Source organism: Microcaecilia unicolor, chromosome 5, assembly GCF_901765095.1.
Source record: "Microcaecilia unicolor chromosome 5, aMicUni1.1, whole genome shotgun sequence".
NCBI classification, from domain to species: Eukaryota; Metazoa; Chordata; class Amphibia; order Gymnophiona; family Siphonopidae; genus Microcaecilia; species Microcaecilia unicolor.
In genome coordinates this window covers 268083529-268103910 of record NC_044035.1, presented here as the reverse complement: position 1 = coordinate 268103910, position 20382 = coordinate 268083529, and the positions used below count along the sequence as shown (strand labels likewise).

General features: G+C 46.0%; 1 protein-coding gene across 1 annotated transcript in view; it reads left to right on the top strand.

Moving 5' to 3' along the window:
* MYH15 (myosin heavy chain 15) overlaps positions 1-20382 on the top strand; it is a 160287-nt gene that overhangs the window by 26888 nt on the left and 113017 nt on the right. Inside the window, exons 11-14 of the mRNA XM_030204176.1 lie at positions 2975-3073; positions 5133-5236; positions 8782-8920; positions 19257-19375. Coding sequence (XP_030060036.1) covers positions 2975-3073; positions 5133-5236; positions 8782-8920; positions 19257-19375 — 461 coding nt within the window. The remainder of the gene's footprint in view (positions 1-2974; positions 3074-5132; positions 5237-8781; positions 8921-19256; positions 19376-20382) is intronic.

Genomic DNA, 20382 nt, shown 5'->3' with positions numbered 1-20382 from the left:
CTTTAGTTTGCATTCTGTTTTGTAGGTACACTGCTGTGAGAATGGCTTCCCCCCATAGTCTTTTAGGGAGATTGCTATCTGACAGCATACATCTGGTCATTTCCACAAGTGACCTAAATTTTCTCTCTGCAACAGAATTTTGCTCTGGTGTATAAGCTACTGTTGTGATATGCTGAATGCCTTCTTGTTCTAGAAATGTGCGCATGCTTTGTGAAATGAACTCACCACCATTGTCGGTCTGAAGAACCTTTGGTTTTCTTTCAAATTTATTGCTCACCATGGCTACGTATTTCTTCAGCATGTCTGTGACTTGACTTTTCTCTTTCAGCAAATAGGCCACACAATATCTAGAGAAATCATCCAAGAATATTAGCACAAATCTGTTATTTCCCAATGATGGGATATTAAACGGTCCACATAAGTCACTGTGTATTAAGTCCAGCACTTTATTACTCCTATTTCCTGTGTATGCAGGAAATGAGGGTCTCACACCTTTTTGAGTAACACAGTCTATGCATTTCTCCATTTTACCAGCATCTGCACTTATCTGAATGCCGGTGGCCAGTTGCTTACTGTAAAGATCCTGGATCACCTTAGAATCACGATGTCCCAGGCGGCGGTGCCAGATTTCCAGACTACATTTACCATCATTCTTCCTTACTTGCGCCATATGTGAGGCTTCACCTGAAATGTTCAGCTTATAAACATCATTATGCATAAAAGCTTCAGCATACACTTCATCATTTTTAGAGATTGTGCACTTACTGTTTTCAAAATGAATCACAAATCCCTTCTTATCTAATGTAGATACACTAAGCATATTGCAAACTGCTTGGGGAATATACAAGACATCACTTACAGGAATTTCTTTAACTTCATTAGACACTTTGCATTTTAAGAATCCAATACCTCTTGCTTGGATCTTAGCAGTCCCTGCGTTTGCAGTTTTAAGAATACCTTCTTCTGGACACATTTCCTGAAAGAAATTCTTACAATTGGTTAAATGGCATGTGCTCCCCGAATCCAAAATCCAAGTACTTTCATTTGAATTATTATTTACCATAGTCAAAGATTTTTCTGCCATTAGAAAGCCCTTGTGTTTATCTTTGTCCTTCATACATTTCCTGGTTTGAAAATTCTTTAGTTCCATTGGCTTAGGTGAGCTAGAGGGAGTGTTTTGTGTTTCCTTACACCATTTAGATACATGTCCCTCCTTTCCACATGAGTAGCAAATCAGCTTGCCCTTGGGTGGAGTTTTCCCATAGCTCCGCCTTCCTCTGTTCTTTGCCAAGAAATTTGTTTCATTTCTCTCTGACTTGCTTTGAGAACACATCTCCTCAGAATCATTTATTATGCATTCCTGCCTTAGTTTTGATGTTGCCTGTTCAAAAGATTGCCCTTCAATGGCCTCATTTACAGACCTAAAAACATCAAACTTCTTTGATAGTGAGGTAAAAAGAAATGCTCTTTTCAATGCATCACACATGGGAATTCCAGAAAGTTCTAGCTTTTGAAATGAAGACATAAGATACATAATGTGATCATTACATTTACTTTTATCCCTTAATTTGGTTTCATTCAACTCTGCCAACCAAATTGGTTGCTGCTTTGCATATGTAGTTGCATACATAGTTCTCAGTTTATATAAAATGTCCTTTGGTGTATCTTTTCCCTCCACTAATATGGCTTGTTTCTCTGAGAGAGCTTCCAAAAGCATGCACTTCACATAATAGTTTGCATTGTCCCATTCAGCCATATTTTCAGCTGTTCTGTCTTGATCTAAGCATATATATAATCCTTTTGCTCGAAGGAAACATATGAATCTTAATTCCCACTGCTGATAATTAAACTCAGTTAATCTAGGCACCTTGAGAGAATAGAACAATGGTGAATTTCTTCCCTCAGCCATTTTCTTAGCCTTCTGTCTGCTGTGTGGGGGGAGAGAGAGACAGACTGAATCTTTCCTTTAAAACTTAAGAGAAAAATGTGGCCTTTTTTTCTGCCTGGTAATATTTCTCTTCTTTTTCAATTCCTGGACCCTGGGCCCATAACCCTTTTGTTGGATTATTTGTAGTAAATAATTAGCAGATTTTAGTACACACAGCTTCAGCTTTAGAAATGTTAATTTCTTTCTTCATCTCTCTCTCATTCACCCCTGAATAATTCACTGCTGAGTCACTTTAAAGTTGAAGTAACAAAACATCTGTTTACTCACAGTTTGTAGTTAGATTATAATCAGACAGGCTTATATATACATATTACTATACATTTGTATTATCAGCTCCTTCCATGTGCTTAGATGGTAATGGATGCTCACACCACCATAGATCCTCTCAGGTTAGGAGAGATCATGAGCTCCATGTGCTCCATGTGCTGCATGTGCTGCATCTGCTGCATCTAACCCCCACAGGAAGTTACATAGCAGTGTGACCTCTCTAAGTAATTCACATCAGAGGTCACAGAGTAATCACAGAGAAATAATAGGTGACAGGCAATGCATGTAAAATACAATTACATTCCAACAGACCCGCCCAAGCCCCTCCCAGGCAGACACCTCCTTGGAGTTGTGCACTCCGGAATTTGAGCACGCAACTTATAGAATAGCAACCAAGGGCAGTAATGCACATAACTGCACGTTAGTACCAATTATAGCCAATAATTGGTTGTTAAGGGAAAGGGAAATGGGACTTGATATACGGCCTTTCTGAGGTTTTTGCAACTACATTCAAAGCAGTTTACATATATTCGGGTACTTATTTTGTACCAGGGGCAATGGAGGGTTAAGTGACTTGCCCAGAGTCACAAGGAAGACCAATTAGCATCTAATTCATCTATTAAGTTACACATGCAATTTGAGATGCAACTTTCTAGAGTTAGGGGGATGGTCTTTATCTGCCATCATTTCCATGTTTCTATGTAAGCTTTTGTCTAAACCATTCTGTGCCTTCATTCTTTTTTGTCATTGTCCAATCAGATTTGTTGGAGAAATCCAGAGTCATATTTCAGCAGCCTGGAGAGAGAAGCTACCATATCTTCTACCAGATCCTGACAGGGAAGAAAGCTGAACTGCTGGGTAAGCAGACTTGCTTCTAATTGATGTTTTTAGCAGTGGCTTAGCTAGGTGGGGCCATGGGGGCCTGGGTCCCCCCAAATTTCTTCTGGGCCCCTGGTTTTGCTGGCAGAGGTCCCCAACACCCACCAGCTGAAGCCTTCAACCAGCGGTGGTCTCCAGTGCCGTCGCGCTGCCTTTCCTGCTCTAGCTTTCCCTCACGTCCAGCACGCTCCTTTTAATGAAATTGAGCATGCTCAATTTCACTAAAAGGAGCATGCAGGATGTGAGGGGAAGAGAGAGCAGGGTAGGAAACGTGGTGGAGCCAGAGACTGGCGGGGGTTGGGAACCCTCACCAGCCAAGGAATTTGCAGTGGTGAGGTGGTGGGGAGCAGCGAGGCAGTGGGGAGCAGCAGGGCAGCGGGGAGCGGTGACACGATGGTGGAAGGGGTGGTGGGGTGGCAGGGGTGTAGTGGCAGGGTGGCACACTAAAATGTGCCCCCCCACACCTCGGGCTTTGGCCCCTTCCCACTGCGAGGTCTGGCTACGTCCCTGGTTTGTAGTAGACTCCACCCTAGCCTAACTTAATTGGTGTTAACTGGAGACCTGTGCTGTATTCCAAACAAAATGTGCATACAGGCCAGCAAGCACTCTGCACTGCCAGGAAAAAGACCCGGGTTTGATTCTTAAACCGGCTTCTGCTTCCTGAGTTGACCTAGGCTGGGGATGCTGTGGAGTTCACCTTCACAGCCCCTGGTGTAAAGTCTCAGCCAATGCACTATAGTGACACCTAGTGGCCAGATTCAGGGTGCACATTAACCATGTTCCAGAGGGAGCTTCGTACGGTTAGACCTTTATTTGTGGAAGATCATTATTTGATATTAGTTTGCTCTAATTCTTTCTCATTTTGATTACTGCAATGGTTTATACTTATGAGTCTCAAAAAATTTAGTTATAAAACTTCAGACTCTGCAAAACATGGCAGCTTGCATGATTTTTCGATGTCATAAAACAGTAAGAGTCACTCCCTTATTGATTCGACTTCATTGACTCCCTGTACAAGCACAAATTCTATTTTAAATTGGCTTGTACTATTTTTAAACTTTTGAAGAAGTTGGTCCTGCATATATGCTTTGACAGTTCTCTTACCCTACCCTACCCATGTTAAAATGTTTAAGATCTCAATCAGCTTTTGTGACTCATTTTCCTTACCAAAAGGTATATGCTATCTCAGGATCTTTAAAAATTCTTTTGGATTTCAAGCAATTCAATGTTGGAAATCTCTTCCAGTAGAAATTAGACATCTTAATTCTTATTTTCTTTTCAAATGTTCATTGACAACATTTCTATTTCAGAAATATCTGTTTTGACAAGAGTATATTTTGGGCATTTTATAAAGTGTACTGTCTTTGATTTGCAGCATATGATTATTGTTGCTATCCACTTGTGGGATTTAGCAGAATATAAATCTAAGATTAGATTATGGAGCTGGAGTTTGTAGCCCCTGGCTGAAGACTGTCACTACAACAACTGGGCTATGTTGGAGGCTGGGGAAAGGGTTTTATAAAAATAAGGGTGAATTCTATGATATTTGTGAATGAAGGCCCAATGGAGGCTGGTTCTGATTTGTGCTGGTAGCCTGAACAAGCAGGAAGAAACTACTGGGCCAATGATGAGACGAATACATGTACACACCTCTGCTCCTACAACTGTAACAAGGGAATATGTACAGACAGATCATAGCTAGTGCATTTATATCAACAGGTTGGCCAGCTGGGGTTAGAGAGCCTGTGTCAAGTTGTTCAGAGAAAGGGGCCAAGGCCAAAGTTTATTATACACAAGTATCCTCTATTGGAGCAGAGAGAGAAAAAAAGAAGATCACGCGGCTATAATCCCATAAAATTAATAAGAGCAATGCACTGTGACAATAACTGAACAGTTGGAATTCTCATATTGTGGAAACCAGAAGGAATATTGATTTGAACATTTTTAAATACATGCTTTTTCTTTTTCTGAGCAACCCCTTTTCTTTTGGATTTAGAGGTGGTATTTTTGTTCACGTCAGCCTAACTTTCTTTTGCAGATATGTTACTAGTGTCTACCAATCCCTATGACTATCACTTCAACTCCCAAGGGGTCGTCACCGTGGACAATCTGGATGATGGTGAAGAACTGATGGCCACAGATGTGAGTTTGATTTACTTCTCTAAGTTATAGTTTATGGGCTCATTTTCGAAAGAGAAGGACGCCCATCTTTCAACATAAATCGGAAGATGGACGTCCTTCTCCCAGGGTCATCCAAATCGGTATAATCGAAAGCCGATTTTGGATGTCCCCAACTGCACTCCGTCGCAGGGACGGCCAAAGTTCAAGGGGGCATGTCGGAGGTGTACCGAAGGCGGGACTCGGGCGTGCCTAACATTTGGACGTCCTTGACCCATAATCGAAAAAAAAGAAGGACGTCCCTGACGAACACTTGGACGTTTTCACCCGGACCTGTTTTTATTACGACTAAGGCACAAAAAGGTGCACGAACTGACCAGATGACCACCGGAGAGAATAGGGGATGACCTCCCGTTTCTCCCCCAGTGGTCACTAACCTCCTACAGCCCTCAAAAAACATCTTTCAAAATATTTCATGCCAGCCTCTATGCCAGCCTCAGATGCCATACTTGGGTCCGTGACAGCAGTATGCAGGTCCCTGGAGCAGTGTTAGTGGGTGAGTGCACTTCAGACAGGAGGACCCAGGCCCCCCCCCCCACCTGTTACGTTTGTGGAGGAAACAGCGAGCCCTCCAAAACCCACCAGAAATCCACTGTACCCACATCTAGGTGCCCCCTTCACCCGTAAGGGCTATGGTAGTGGTGTACAGTTGTGGGTAGTGCGGTTTGGGGGGGGGGGGTCAGCACACAAGGTAAAGGAGCTGTGCACCTGGGAGCAATTTCTGAAGTCCACTGCAGTGCCCCCTAGGGTGCCCGGTTGGTGTCTTGGCATGTCAGGGGGACCAGTGCACTACGAATGCTGGCTCCTCCCATGACCAAATGGCTTGCATTTGGTCGTTTCTGAGATGGACGTCCTTGGTTTCGAAAATCGCTGAAAATCAGAAACGACCATGTCTAGGGACGTCCATCTCTAAGGACGACCAAATTTAAGGATTTGGACGTCCCTGACGGTATTTTTGAAACTAAAGATGGACGTCCATCTTGTTTCAAAAATACGGGTTTTCCTGCCCCTGGATCGGGACATTTTGCAAGGACGTTCAAATCAAAACGTGGACGTCCCTTTTGAAAATGCCCCTCTTAGTAGCCTCAGAGAGATAATGAACAAGGGGTGGTTACATTTCTACCAGCTTAATCTAAACACAGCATTTAAAACTTCAATGAGGTAAAACATGGTATGCATTTGCAGTTCAAACTGTTCTTTGAATTATTTTGGTTGTTTTACATATTAGCAATTACAGTTTAAATGAGGTTGTGCCATTAATGAGCTGAAGTGCAATTTTACTTTCATGCAGATATAAAAGTATAATTGATTATTCACACTGGATACCTGCATAATCCAATCATATAATTTTTTTAATGGCTGCATTTTGATTAATCACAATTAATCACATGATTAAAGATAGGGGCATAGCCAGCAGTCCATTTGTGGGAGCACAGGGATGGACTGGAGGCTTGCAAGTCCTTTTCCTCCCCCCCACCCCCACTGCATACCTTTGCTTGACAAAGTTGCTGAAGCCTCACCAGCTGAAGAAATTCACTGCTCGAGCTACCCCCTTCCTCCTTGTGCTACCTCAGGATGAGGAAGTTGGCAGAGTGCCTCCAGCTGTCAATGCCAGCACTCCCCAAGCAGCTTGAGGAGGAAGGGGATGGATCGGACAGCAAATTTCTTTGGCCTGTGGGTCCTTGGCATCCCCACCAGCCAATGAATGGGTGCTGAAGCTTTGGAGGGGGACTGAGTCTAAAGTAATAAATAGTCCCCAAGGCCCTCCCACCGTGGCTATGCTACCAATTAAAGGACCAGTATCTCCCTCTCTCCCACCCCCAGGTCCAACTCTCCCTCTATTCTCTTCCTCTCTCCCTCCTGTTGTCCATCATTTCTCCCTTCCCTCCACCCCCAGGTCCATTATCTCTCTCTCTCTCTCTCTCTCTCTCTCTCTCATTCCCCTCCCCCTAGAGTCCAACACTCACTCTCTCTCTTTCTTCCTCCTTTTCTTCCCCTCCAAACACAGGTCCATTATCTCTCTCTTTCCCTCCACCCTCTCCACCCCTGTCCATTCTCTCTCTCTCTCTCTCTCTCTCTCTTTCTTCCCTCCCTCCATCTTTCCCTCAGTTTGGCATCTCTCCTTCTTTCTCTCCCCACCATGCACAGTACAGCATCTGTCCCTCCCCTCCCCAACCCATGGTTCCAAAGAGCTCTTTCAATTCTCTCCCCCCCTCCCCCCTTTGGCTGTACCTTAAAATCAAGTCTTACCTCCATCTTTGGCAGCGGCAGCAATAGCAATATTCATATGCTGCCTGTGTCCTGCACTGTGGCTTTCCCTTTGACACATCCTAGCCCTTGTGACACAGCTTCCTGTTTCTGCAAGGGTGGGATGGGTCAGAGGGAAAGCCCTGGTGGAGGCCGCAGGCACCATATGAGTATTGCTATCACTGTTGGGGAAGGAGAGAAGACTTGATTTTAAAGTAGACCTGAGGTAGGGGTAAGAAATTGAGAACGTCTTTTACTAAGGCGTGCTCACGTTTTTAGCGCACGCTAAAATTGTGGGTGTGCTAAACATTAGAGACGCCCATAGGAATGCATTGGCGTCTCTAACTTTTAGTGCGCCCACAATTTTAGGGCGTGCCAAAAATGTGAGCACGCCTTAGTAAAAGACGTTCTCAATTTCTTACCCCTACCTCAGGTCTACCTTAAAATCAAGTCTTCTCTCCTTCCCCAACAGTGATAGCAATACTCTGAGAGAGCTCTGTGGAACCGCGGGTCAGACAGGGAAGGAGAGATGCTGGTCCATACACAAGGGGCATGAGGGAGAAGAGAGGGAAGTACTGTGGATTAATTATTAGCTGTGATTCGCTTTTTTAAATTGCAACTAATAAATAATGCAATCATGGTGTTAATCACAATTAACGTGCAGCCTTATATTTTTTCAAAATGGGCCCTAAATTTTTTAACCTGGAAAATTTGGGTCTATTTTCAAATTGCATGAATCTAATTATACTATCCAGAAAAATGAACCTGTCCCATCTCTCATATCAAGCCCTACCCACTTATTTCCACTATATTTAATAAGGAACCAAGAGAAAAATATGCCTAGAGGAACAGGTACAGTTCTGTTTCTCTCATCGTGAATCAGAAAATTCCTTGTCATGGTTCTGCCACTTGAAAATATTATTAATTCACCCGTCCTCATGAAATGAAAGTCTGCCTCTATTTTCTAGGAGTGATGAAAGTTCTTGCATTCTTCCTGGCTCTACTGTCTCAAGATTTGACAAAAGCCAGTGATGGAACCTGAAAGCAGGGCCGGCGCTAGGGGGTGGCAAGCAGGGTAATTGCCCTGGGTCCCCATACCCTAGGGGGTCCCAAGTCTGCCAAAAGTTGAAAGAGTCATAGGCTGAAGGGCATTTCTGTCCCGGGGCCCCTGAATGTCTAACACCAGCCCTGCCTGAAAGCTGTAACTGCTTGATGTCCATGATAAGTCTATTTGGTATAATCTGCCTTTTTCTTTCACACAGCAAGCATTTGACATTTTGGGATTCCAGTCAGATGAAAAGTATGCTGCCTATAAGCTCACTGGGGCTATAATGCACTTTGGGAACATGAAATTTAAACAGAAACAAAGAGAAGAGCAAGCAGAGGCTGACGGGACCGAAAGTAAGCAGACAGTGCAATAAGATATATAAAATGAATTATGGGGACAGCGAGGTGGATGTGATTCTTCATAGGCATCAAATCTTCCCAGGATATAGTTTAAACCCATTCTTTATTTTTAAACGTTTTCTATGTGCTTTACATGAGACACAAGTGATAATCAACAAGTTGCAGAGCCTGAGAAGGAAAATAATGATGAAGAGGAACACTCTAGCTTCAGTGAGTCAGTGTGAACCTGACCGTGAAATGTGACCATTGATGGATTAATAATAAAAGCTTTAATGGCTGATATCCATTATACTTACACCTGTTATTAGACCAGTGGTTCCCAAAGCACTGCATGCAGATCTCTCTCATGATTATTCATTGTGGATATCCTGAAAACCCAGACTGGCTGGGGTGCCTCCAGGACCAGGTTTGGGAACCACTGTATTAGACTCTTATTCAGATTAATATCAATCTGAGGCGAGGAAAAACAACTTTGAGAATCTTACACCCTCCCATTTACAAACTGTGCCTGTTTCTGAGTAGTGCTCCTTAATATTCTCAGCTAAAACTCTCTCCCTTCTGCTTGTCATTATAGTTATCTTATTGTCTTATTCACTAGACCAGGAGTTTCTCAATCAAGTCCTTGGGACTCACCATGCCAGTTGGATTTTCAGGATATCCACAATGAATATGCATGAGACTGATTTGCATGCACTTCCTCCATTGTATGCAAATCAGTCTCATGTATATTCATTGTGGATATCATGAAAACCTGACTGGCTGGGTGTGTCCTGAGGACTGGGTTGAGAATCCCTGCAATAGTTGAAAGTTAAAAGGTGATTAATGTTGTCATGTTATTTAGGAGAATTGCAGCTTTTACTTGCAAACTCTATTTTGGGATTTAGCTCCTGCCTTTTCAGTAGTAGCTCAAGGTGAATTACATTCAGGTACATTTTTTATTTCCCATTCTCTAGAGCAGGGGTTCTTAACCTAGTCCTCGGGACACACCTAGCCAGTCCCATTTTCAGGATACCCACAATGAATATGCATGAGATAGATTTGCACGCCCTACCTCCATGATATGCAAATTTATCTCATGCATATTCATTGTGGGTATCCTGAAAACCTGAATATGACTAACTAGCTTATTTTCGAAAGGGAAGGACGCCCATCTTCCGACACAAATCGGGCGATGGGCATCCTTCTCCCGAGGTCGCCCAAATCGGCATAATCGAAAGCCGATTTTTTGCGTCCTCAACTGCTTTCCGTTGCGGAGACGACCAAAGTTCACGGGGCGTGTCGGCAGTGTACCAAAGGCGGGACTGGGGTGTGGTTAAGAGATAGGTGTCCTAGGCCGATAATGGAAAAAAGAAGGGCGTCCTTCACAAGTATTTGGTTGACTTTATTTGGTCCCTTTTTTTTCATGACCAAGCCTTGAAAAGGTGCCCAAACTGACCAGATGACCACCGGAGGGAATTGGGCAAAACCTCCCCTTACTCCCCCAGTGGTCACCAACCCCCTCCCACCCTAAAAAAAATTTTTAAACATTTTTTCCAGCCTCTATGCCAGCCTCAAATGTCATACCCAGCTCCATCACAGCAGTATGCAGGTCCCTGGAGGAGTTTTTAGTGGGTGCAGTGCACTTCAGGCAGGCGGACCCAGGCCCCTCCTCCCTCACCTGTTACACTTGTGGTGGTAAATGTGAGCCCTCCAAAACCCACCAGAAACCCACTGTACCCACATGTAGGTGCCCCCCTTCATCCCTAAGGGTTATGGTAGTGGTGTACAGTTGTGAGGATGGGTTTTAGGGGGGGTTGGGGGGTTCAGCACCCAAGGTAAGGGAGCTATGCACCTGGGAGCAATTTGTGAAGTCCACTGCAGTGCCCCCTAGGGTGCCTGGTTGGTGTCCTGGCATGTGAGGAGGACCAGTGCACTATGAATGCTGGCTCCTCCCATGACCAAAGGGCTTGGATTTGGTCATTTTTGAGATGGGCATCCTCGGTTTCCATTATGGCCGAAAACCGGGGTTGACCATCTCAATATTTAGGTCGACCATCTCTAAGGTTGACCTAAATGTTGAGATTTGGGCGTCCCTGACTGTATTATAGAAATGAAGGATGGACGTCCATCTTGTTTCGATAATATGGGTTTCCCCGCCCCTTTGCCGGAACGTCCTTAGAGATGGACCCCCTTAGAGATGGTCGTCCCCGTTCGATTATGCCCCTCTAGGTGTGTCCCGAGGACTAGGTTGAGAACCCCTGCTCTTGAGGGATTATAGTCTAAGGGGTCGTTCTATTAAGCTGCAGTAAAAATAAGACTTAGAATGCCCTTATATGGGTCTTTCCCATGTACTAAGGTCATTTTTACTGCGGCCATAAAACCCTAGAATTTCTACTTTTTACATTAATGGTCATATGCTAATGTTGCCATTAGTGTGCTGCCATTTTTTTTAAATTACCTTGGGAGCACTTACTTATTTTGTAGGCATTATTCATCTACTAACCAGTTAGCATGCGGTAATATAAATGCACTAAATGGTTAGCACAGGAATGCTCACTCTCCGCCCCTAACACGCCTCCTCAAAAAAATACCAATAATTATTTAGCGCATGGTTAGCACATTCCACAGCGCTCAATGTTTTGCTGTGTTAGGTGCACATTAGCACCTAATAAAAGGGCCCCTAAGTTTGTACATTAGATAATGGATGGTTAATCCATGGATTTTATAAAGTTGGGCAAACAAATTTCTGACTAGCGTTCAAATTTGGGTGCACATATTATAAAATATTGCCATTTATGCACCTAACTTAGGGCTTCTTTTATCAAGCCACGCTAACTGTCCCTGGAGCAGTAACGCTGACAAAGCTCATTCACTTTGAATGCGCTTTGTCGGCATTGCCACACAGGAACCACTAATGCGGCTTGATAAAGGAGGCTCTTAATTGTTAAATTAGGCGCCAATTGGAATTAAATTACCAATGATAGCCTTAAGTAGTGTTAATTGGTGCTAATTGGCACTATTTTGTAGTTGTACGTGAAACTGCACTTAGGCACTATTCTATAAATGTAGAACTAGATTGAAAAAATTGGTGTGGAAAAAATGCACTTATTTCTATTCAATAACCTGCACCTAACATTAGGCACGGTTTATAGAATATGCATAGTGCCCGGACACTTGACTAAATTTAGGTGCAGCCATTTATGCCAACTAAAACCTAGTGTAAATGCCCACACCTAACTTAGCCACAGTCGGGCGTATTCTATAACAGTGCCCATAATTTCTAGGAGCACCCACGACCCGCCCATGCCCCCCCATGGCCACGCCCCCTTTCCAGATCCATGCATTAGAATTTACATGCATCACTTTACAGAATAAACTTAGAAAGTTGCGCTCATAAATTCTAATTAATGTTAATTAGTGTCGATAATTTCTCATTACTGGCCAATTCAGATAAGTGGTGATCTCATCTGAGAAATTTACATCTAGACAGACATAAGACATTAGTTAGGAGGCAAAATTTGTCCCCCTTTTGGAGGTTTTTTGACTAATAACGAGCTCAAAGTGTATTTTAGAATTACAATTAAGTAATCAATATCAGATACACACAAACCTGCATTTTCTCCATGCACAGCGTGCACAGCGAAGGCAGAGCTACTGAAGTCTTTTCCTCCATTAAAAATAGAAACTTACAGTGGAGACCTATTCTGTAACAGCAATTTCACGTGCAATTACTGTTACAGAATTGGCACTTAGGGGTCCTTTTAAAAAGACATATTAGCGTTTTTAACTCATGCATTAAATATGCAGGCACTAAACACTAGTACATAAGTACATAAGTAATGCCACACTGGGAAAGACCAAGGGCCCATCGAGCCCAGCATCCTGTCCACGACAGTGGCCAATCCAGGCCAGGGGCACCTGGCAAGCTTCCCAAGCGTACAAACATTCTATACATGTTATTCTTGGAATTGTGGATTTTTCCCAAGTCCATTTAGTAGTGGTTTATGGACTTATTCTTTAGGAAACCATCTAACCCCTTTTTAAACGCTGCTAAACTAACCGCCTTCACCACGTTCTCCGGCAACAAATTCCAGAGTTTAATTATGCGTTGGGTGAAGAAACATTTTCTCCGATTTGTTTTAAATTTACTACACTGTAGTTTCATCGCATGCCCCCTAGTCCTAGTATTTTTGGAAAGCGTGAACAGACGCTTCACATCCACCTGTTCCACTCCACTCATTATTTTATATACCTCTATCATATTTCCCCTCAGCCGTCTCTTCTCCAAGCTGAAAAGCCCTAGCCTCCTTAGTCTTTCTTCATAGGGAAGTCGTCCCATCCCCGCTATCATTTTAGTCACCCTTCGCTGCTGTCGCGTGCCCGCCCATGCGGGACGCGCTCTCGAGGTCCTTTGCATACCTTCAGGCTTCTTCCCCGGGAGCGCGGGGTTTGTGAGTCCTTTAAGGCAAAATCACCCTCCAGGTAGAGAGGAGACAAAACTGGACCGGAACTCCGGACTGGATTTCTACACTGGAACACTCGGAACTGGAACGCACCGGACAGGTGCGCACTGAAGTGGGGCCCGCTGGACTGGACACACCGGAGTGGCCCCACTGGACAGGAACATACCGGAGTGAAACCCGCTGGACTGGAACACACTGGAACGGAACTGGAACACCCTGGACCTAAGCTTCACCTACACTTGACTGCCTCCCCCTCGGGTTGAGCCCTCAGGTTCTGGCAGCCGGTAGGACTTACAGGAACAACAGGAAGGAAGGTCCAGGGGTGCCCCTGGCACCTAGGCGAAGGCAAGGCAGAGAAAGTCCGTGTTCCGGCAGCAGGCAGATTCCAAGCAATGGTCAGGACAAGGAACAAGACTACGGCTGGAGCCTCAGTATCAAGGAGAACTGGCAACAGGTAGAACAAGGGCAGAAGCTCCAGAAGCAAAAGAAACACACACGGAAACCCAGCAGGCTAAACACAAGAAGACATAGTCAACTGTACAAGCTAGTAGGAAAGCTATACCCAGGCAACCAGACATACACAGGAACATACACAGAGCAAAAACTCAGGAGACTTAGAAAAGCTATACACCAGCTAACAATAAAGCTGTGCCCAAGCTAACAAGTCAAACACTGGAAACAGACACAGAGCAAACTCAGAAGACTTCGTAAAGCTACACACCAGCTAACAACAAAGCTGTGCCCAAGCTAACAAGTCATGCCCTGGAAACATACACAGAACAAACTCAGGAGACTTAGTAAAGCTATACACCAGCTAACAACAAAGCTGTGCCCAAGCTAACAAGTCATACACTGGAGACATACACAGAGCAAACTCAGAAGACTTAGTAAAGCTATACACCAGCTAACAACAAAGCTGTGCCCAAGCTAACAAGTCATACACAGGAAACAAACACAGAGAACTAGCAGAGCTAGACACAGAAGGGTAGGAAACCCAAAGAGCAATAAACACAGAAGGGCAGAAACCCTGCAGAGCTATAAACACAGAAGGGCTGGAAACCCACAAGCGATAAACACAGAAGGGCGGAAAACCCACAGAAGGGTAGGAGACCCACAGAGCAAATAACACAGAAGGGCTGGAAGCCCACAGAACAATAGACAAGGAAAGCAAACGGTGCTAACAGCACACTAACCTCGGGACCTAAGGCACTGCAGAGGAAATGGCAATGCAAAGGCCAGGACTGTAGTCTTCAGGTGACTAATAAAGCCCATCCAGACCAGAGCCACAGGTGCAGCAATCGCCTTGCAACCAAACAGAGGCTTGACACTCAGAGCAGGCATCCCATAGAAAGTAACAGCGGGAGCCATCTTGGATACTGGCAGAGACGAAGAGGCGGCAGCCATCTTGGAAGAGGCATAGCCCACACAGGTGAGGTTCAGTAGGGCAATCAGCACACAGAGCCAGAGAGAAACTAAGACAGAGACAGAGACAGAGACAAGCAGAAGCCAGCACAGCCACTGACTCCCTGAAACAGGGTAAGTATGAGGGTAGTCACGGCCATAGTCGTGACAGTACCTCCCCCTCAAGACCCCCCTCCCGGTCCCCACAGGGGATTCAGGTGTCCAAGGGTAAGTGTGGTGAAACCTCCTGATGGGCTTCAACACACCAACATGAATCACTGGACTGGCAGTAGCAAGCACAACTGGAACTTGAAAAGAGGAGTGGCCCTTGAAACCAGGAAGTCTTTTTGGGCAACCACTATGCCGGCTTAGAGTCTGAGATGCAGCATCTTGGCTGGAACTGGAACTCGGAGCAGGCTCAGCATCTTGGCTGGAACTGGAACTTGGAGCAGGTGTAGCATCTTGGCTGGAACTGGAACTCGGAGCAGGCTCAGCATCTTGGCTGGAACTGGAACTCGGAGCAGGCTCAGCATCTTGGCTGGAACTGGAACTCGGAGCAGGCTCAGCATCTTGGCTGGAACTGGAACTTGGAGCAGGTGCAGCATCTTGGCTGGAACTGGAACTCGGAGCAGGCTCAGCATCTTGGCTGGAACTGGAACTCGGAGCAGGCTCAGCATCTTGGCTGGAACTGGAACTTGGAGCAGGTGCAGCATCTTGGCTGGAACTGGAACTCGGAGCAGGCTCAGCATCTTGGCTGGAACTGGACCTCGGAGCAGGCTCAGCATCTTGGCTGGAACTGGAACTTGGAGCAGGTGCAGCATCTTGGCTGGAACTGGAACTCGGAGCAGGCTCAGCATCTTGGCTGGAACTGGAACTCGGAGGAGATTCAGCTGCAAGGCTGGGCGCCCCCCTCTGGCCGGACTGGGACGTCTCTCTAACATTAGCTTCAGGCAGCGTCTGCCGAGCAGGGTTCAAGAGGAGACGGCCCTGGGATCCCCAGAGCATGCTAGCAGGCTGAAATGCAGAAAATGGGTTTCTCCGGGCCCCAAGCCGTTGAACACATCTTCTCTCAGCTATTGCTTCGGACTGAACAGGAGCTGAACCGGGACTGGGACCCGGACTACAATCAGAGTCTTGACTGGAGCGGGAACTCTGGACAGGAGCTGAACCGGGACCTGGACCCGGACTGGTATCAGAAGCTTGACTGGCACAGGAACTCGAGGTGCCCTCTGCCTCCTGGCCGGGATGGAACTTTAACTGAGGCTTGGCAGAAAACACCCTTTGGACAGGGATCGGAGGCTCGATCTGAAGCGCCACTCGAACTGGCCTTCGGAGCGTGATTGGAGGTGCCCTCTGGACTGGAAGCGGAGGTGCCACCTGAACCACTCTGTGGACTGGCACCGGAGGCTTGATTAGAAGCCCCCCTCGCACTGGACTCAGTGGCTGGACTGGACGGGTCACTTGGACAAGAACTGGAGACTTGACCCGGAGTGCCACTTGCATAGGCCTTGGAGACTCCATCGAAGGCTTCCCTCGGACTGGACTCGGAGACTTCAAAGGGCGTGCCACTTGAACGAGGACGGGAGGCTCGACCTGGAGCGCCACTTGCATAGGAATCTGAGGCTCCGTCAGAAGCATCCCTCGGACTGGACTCAGGGGTTTCAAAGGGCTTGCCACTTGAAGGAGGACAGGAGGCTCGGTCAGCTGTGCCACTCGAACAGGAATCGGAGGTTCAATTTGCAGCGTCCCTCGGACTGGACTCAGAGGCTTGACTGGGAGCGCTACCTGAACTGGAATCGGAGGCTCAGTATGAAGCACCCCCTGGACTGGATTCAGGGACCTAGGTGTCGGCCCTTCTTGGACTGGAATCAGAGGCTTGGTACGCCGTCTCACTTGGCCGGACCTCATGGACCTGCATAGAACCGTCCCTCGGGCTGAACTCAGAAGCTTAGCTGGCGGCTTCACTCGAACAGGATTCGAAGGCTCTGCTTGAAACCCTCCTCGGACTGGACTCAGCGCTGGAGGACTGTAATCCTGAATAGGAACTAACCCGCTATGGTACCGCAGGCTGCTCTGCTGAGGAGGCCTGAGCGGAGGAATTCCCCGGCGTCTTCTTTCGGCCTCAGCCTCCGGAGTATCCCGCAGAGCTGGCTCCTCCAGAAGTCTGAGGCGGTAATCCCAGAGCGAGATAGCAGGATTCATGTCAGAAACTGGGCTATGGCGGACCAGACGCCACCAGAGACGCTTTCTTTCAGCTGCTGCTTCCGGAGTATCCTTCAGGGCAGGATCAGACAAAAGTATTTCCCGGTAATCATGGAGCGTCAAAACAGGGTTCAGAGAAAAAATTGGGTTGTAGAAATCCACACCATAATCAGGAACTGCACTGGTGCTGGACCCTGGATTGTCCACAGGGAACGAAGCTGTGGACAGGTAGCCAACCTGGACGGCTGATCTTGCCGGACTCATGGCCTTTGCATTCTGTCGCGTGCCCGCCCATGCGGGACGCGCTCTCGAGGTCCTTTGCATACCTTCAGGCTTCTTCCCCGGGAGCGCGGGGTTTGTGAGTCCTTTAAGGCAAAATCACCCTCCAGGTAGAGAGGAGACAAAACTGGACCGGAACTCCGGACTGGATTTCTACACTGGAACACTCGGAACTGGAACGCACCGGACAGGTGCGCACTGAAGTGGGGCCCGCTGGACTGGACACACCGGAGTGGCCCCACTGGACAGGAACATACCGGAGTGAAACCCGCTGGACTGGAACACACTGGAACGGAACTGGAACACCCTGGACCTAAGCTTCACCTACACTTGACTGCCTCCCCCTCGGGTTGAGCCCTCAGGTTCTGGCAGCCGGTAGGACTTACAGGAACAACAGGAAGGAAGGTCCAGGGGTGCCCCTGGCACCTAGGCGAAGGCAAGGCAGAGAAAGTCCGTGTTCCGGCAGCAGGCAGATTCCAAGCAATGGTCAGGACAAGGAACAAGACTACGGCTGGAGCCTCAGTATCAAGGAGAACTGGCAACAGGTAGAACAAGGGCAGAAGCTCCAGAAGCAAAAGAAACACACACGGAAACCCAGCAGGCTAAACACAAGAAGACATAGTCAACTGTACAAGCTAGTAGGAAAGCTATACCCAGGCAACCAGACATACACAGGAACATACACAGAGCAAAAACTCAGGAGACTTAGAAAAGCTATACACCAGCTAACAATAAAGCTGTGCCCAAGCTAACAAGTCAAACACTGGAAACAGACACAGAGCAAACTCAGAAGACTTCGTAAAGCTACACACCAGCTAACAACAAAGCTGTGCCCAAGCTAACAAGTCATGCCCTGGAAACATACACAGAACAAACTCAGGAGACTTAGTAAAGCTATACACCAGCTAACAACAAAGCTGTGCCCAAGCTAACAAGTCATACACTGGAGACATACACAGAGCAAACTCAGAAGACTTAGTAAAGCTATACACCAGCTAACAACAAAGCTGTGCCCAAGCTAACAAGTCATACACAGGAAACAAACACAGAGAACTAGCAGAGCTAGACACAGAAGGGTAGGAAACCCAAAGAGCAATAAACACAGAAGGGCAGAAACCCTGCAGAGCTATAAACACAGAAGGGCTGGAAACCCACAAGCGATAAACACAGAAGGGCGGAAAACCCACAGAAGGGTAGGAGACCCACAGAGCAAATAACACAGAAGGGCTGGAAGCCCACAGAACAATAGACAAGGAAAGCAAACGGTGCTAACAGCACACTAACCTCGGGACCTAAGGCACTGCAGAGGAAATGGCAATGCAAAGGCCAGGACTGTAGTCTTCAGGTGACTAATAAAGCCCATCCAGACCAGAGCCACAGGTGCAGCAATCGCCTTGCAACCAAACAGAGGCTTGACACTCAGAGCAGGCATCCCATAGAAAGTAACAGCGGGAGCCATCTTGGATACTGGCAGAGACGAAGAGGCGGCAGCCATCTTGGAAGAGGCATAGCCCACACAGGTGAGGTTCAGTAGGGCAATCAGCACACAGAGCCAGAGAGAAACTAAGACAGAGACAGAGACAGAGACAAGCAGAAGCCAGCACAGCCACTGACTCCCTGAAACAGGGTAAGTATGAGGGTAGTCACGGCCATAGTCGTGACAGCTGCACCTTTTCCAATTCTAGAAACACCTATATATTCCTATAGGCGTCTCTAGCTTTTAGTGCACGATAATCATTAGCATGTGCTAAAAACGCTAGTGCGCCTTTGTAAAAGGACCCCTCAGTGCCCTACTTTTGGCACCCTTTGTAGAATCTACCCTCGAGTAACTTGCCCAAAATCACAAACAGCAGCAGTGGGATTCTTATTCTGTTTGTAATCGGCTCTGAATCAGTTATTGATAGAAGCGGAATGTAAGTTCAGAATTAAAATAACATTGAATTAAATCATGTTTAACCTTTGAATTCATTTGAACTGAGCATCGCTCTCTCCCCTCTATTGATTAGATGCAGACAAAGTCGCATACCTCATGGCTATCAGCTCTTCGGACTTAGTTAAGGGCTTGCTGCACCCCAGGGTCAAAGTTGGCAACGAATACGTAACCAAAGGACAGACTGTGGAACAGGTGAGGTTTGTGTGTTACCTTGACTTCACTTGCTGCTATGCTGTTATTGTAGGAAAATTCTGCAACTAATAGAATTGTACCCTGTTGTGTTATACTGTTTCTGTTCTAAAAAATAACCCACATTACAAAACCTTGATTTTATTAATAGAATCCAAATTGTTACCCACACTCTTCTGAGAGTATCACAGTCATTTTATCGACACCCTAAAAAACAATATGCAACATTATAAACTTACTACAAATGCAAATTATTACTTATTTCAAGAAAGATGTGGATGAGGTCCATCAGTGCATCACAAATCATTGTCCTGCTCAAAAAAAAAGTCTGGTACTGTGCACTGATGACTCTACAGACAGTCAGGGTTTTTCAGGAACTCAATAATGAATATGTTTATCCTTGGCTCCCAATGTATTTATTTATTCATTGTGGATATCTTGAAAGACCCAACTACCTGGGGTGGGGGGGAGGGAAGGGTTGTCACAGGACTGGTTTGGGGAGCCCTGTTTAAGACCACTAGGCACTAGTGCTGTTTATCAGGCAATAATCTACCACAAATTATTTATTTATTATTTGGATTTATATCTGGTCTTTTCATTGATAACTCAAGGTGAGTAGCATTCAGGTATACTGGGTATTTCCCTGTACTCAAAGGGCTCACCAACTAAGTGCCCTATTTACCAACCTGAGGTAAAATTCACCACAAGTTTCACTAACCGATGGTACCTCTGTTCTGCAAGTTAGTGAATACCATGGTAATTTTTTTGTGTGTGTATTTCTCGCCTGAGTGATACACATATAGCGGACTTTAACACAGAGATGCTATCTTGTAAAGAGGCCAATGAATTTGAGAAAAAGCACCCTGCCCTGACCTGATTTCTTTATAAAATGTTCACTACCAATCATCCTCCCAACTCTAGATCCTTTTTTTAAAACTTGCATCACTTCACCCCCAATCCTTTTCTATATTTGTGGGAATCTCTGGGTCCCCACAGTCAGTGGCATAGCC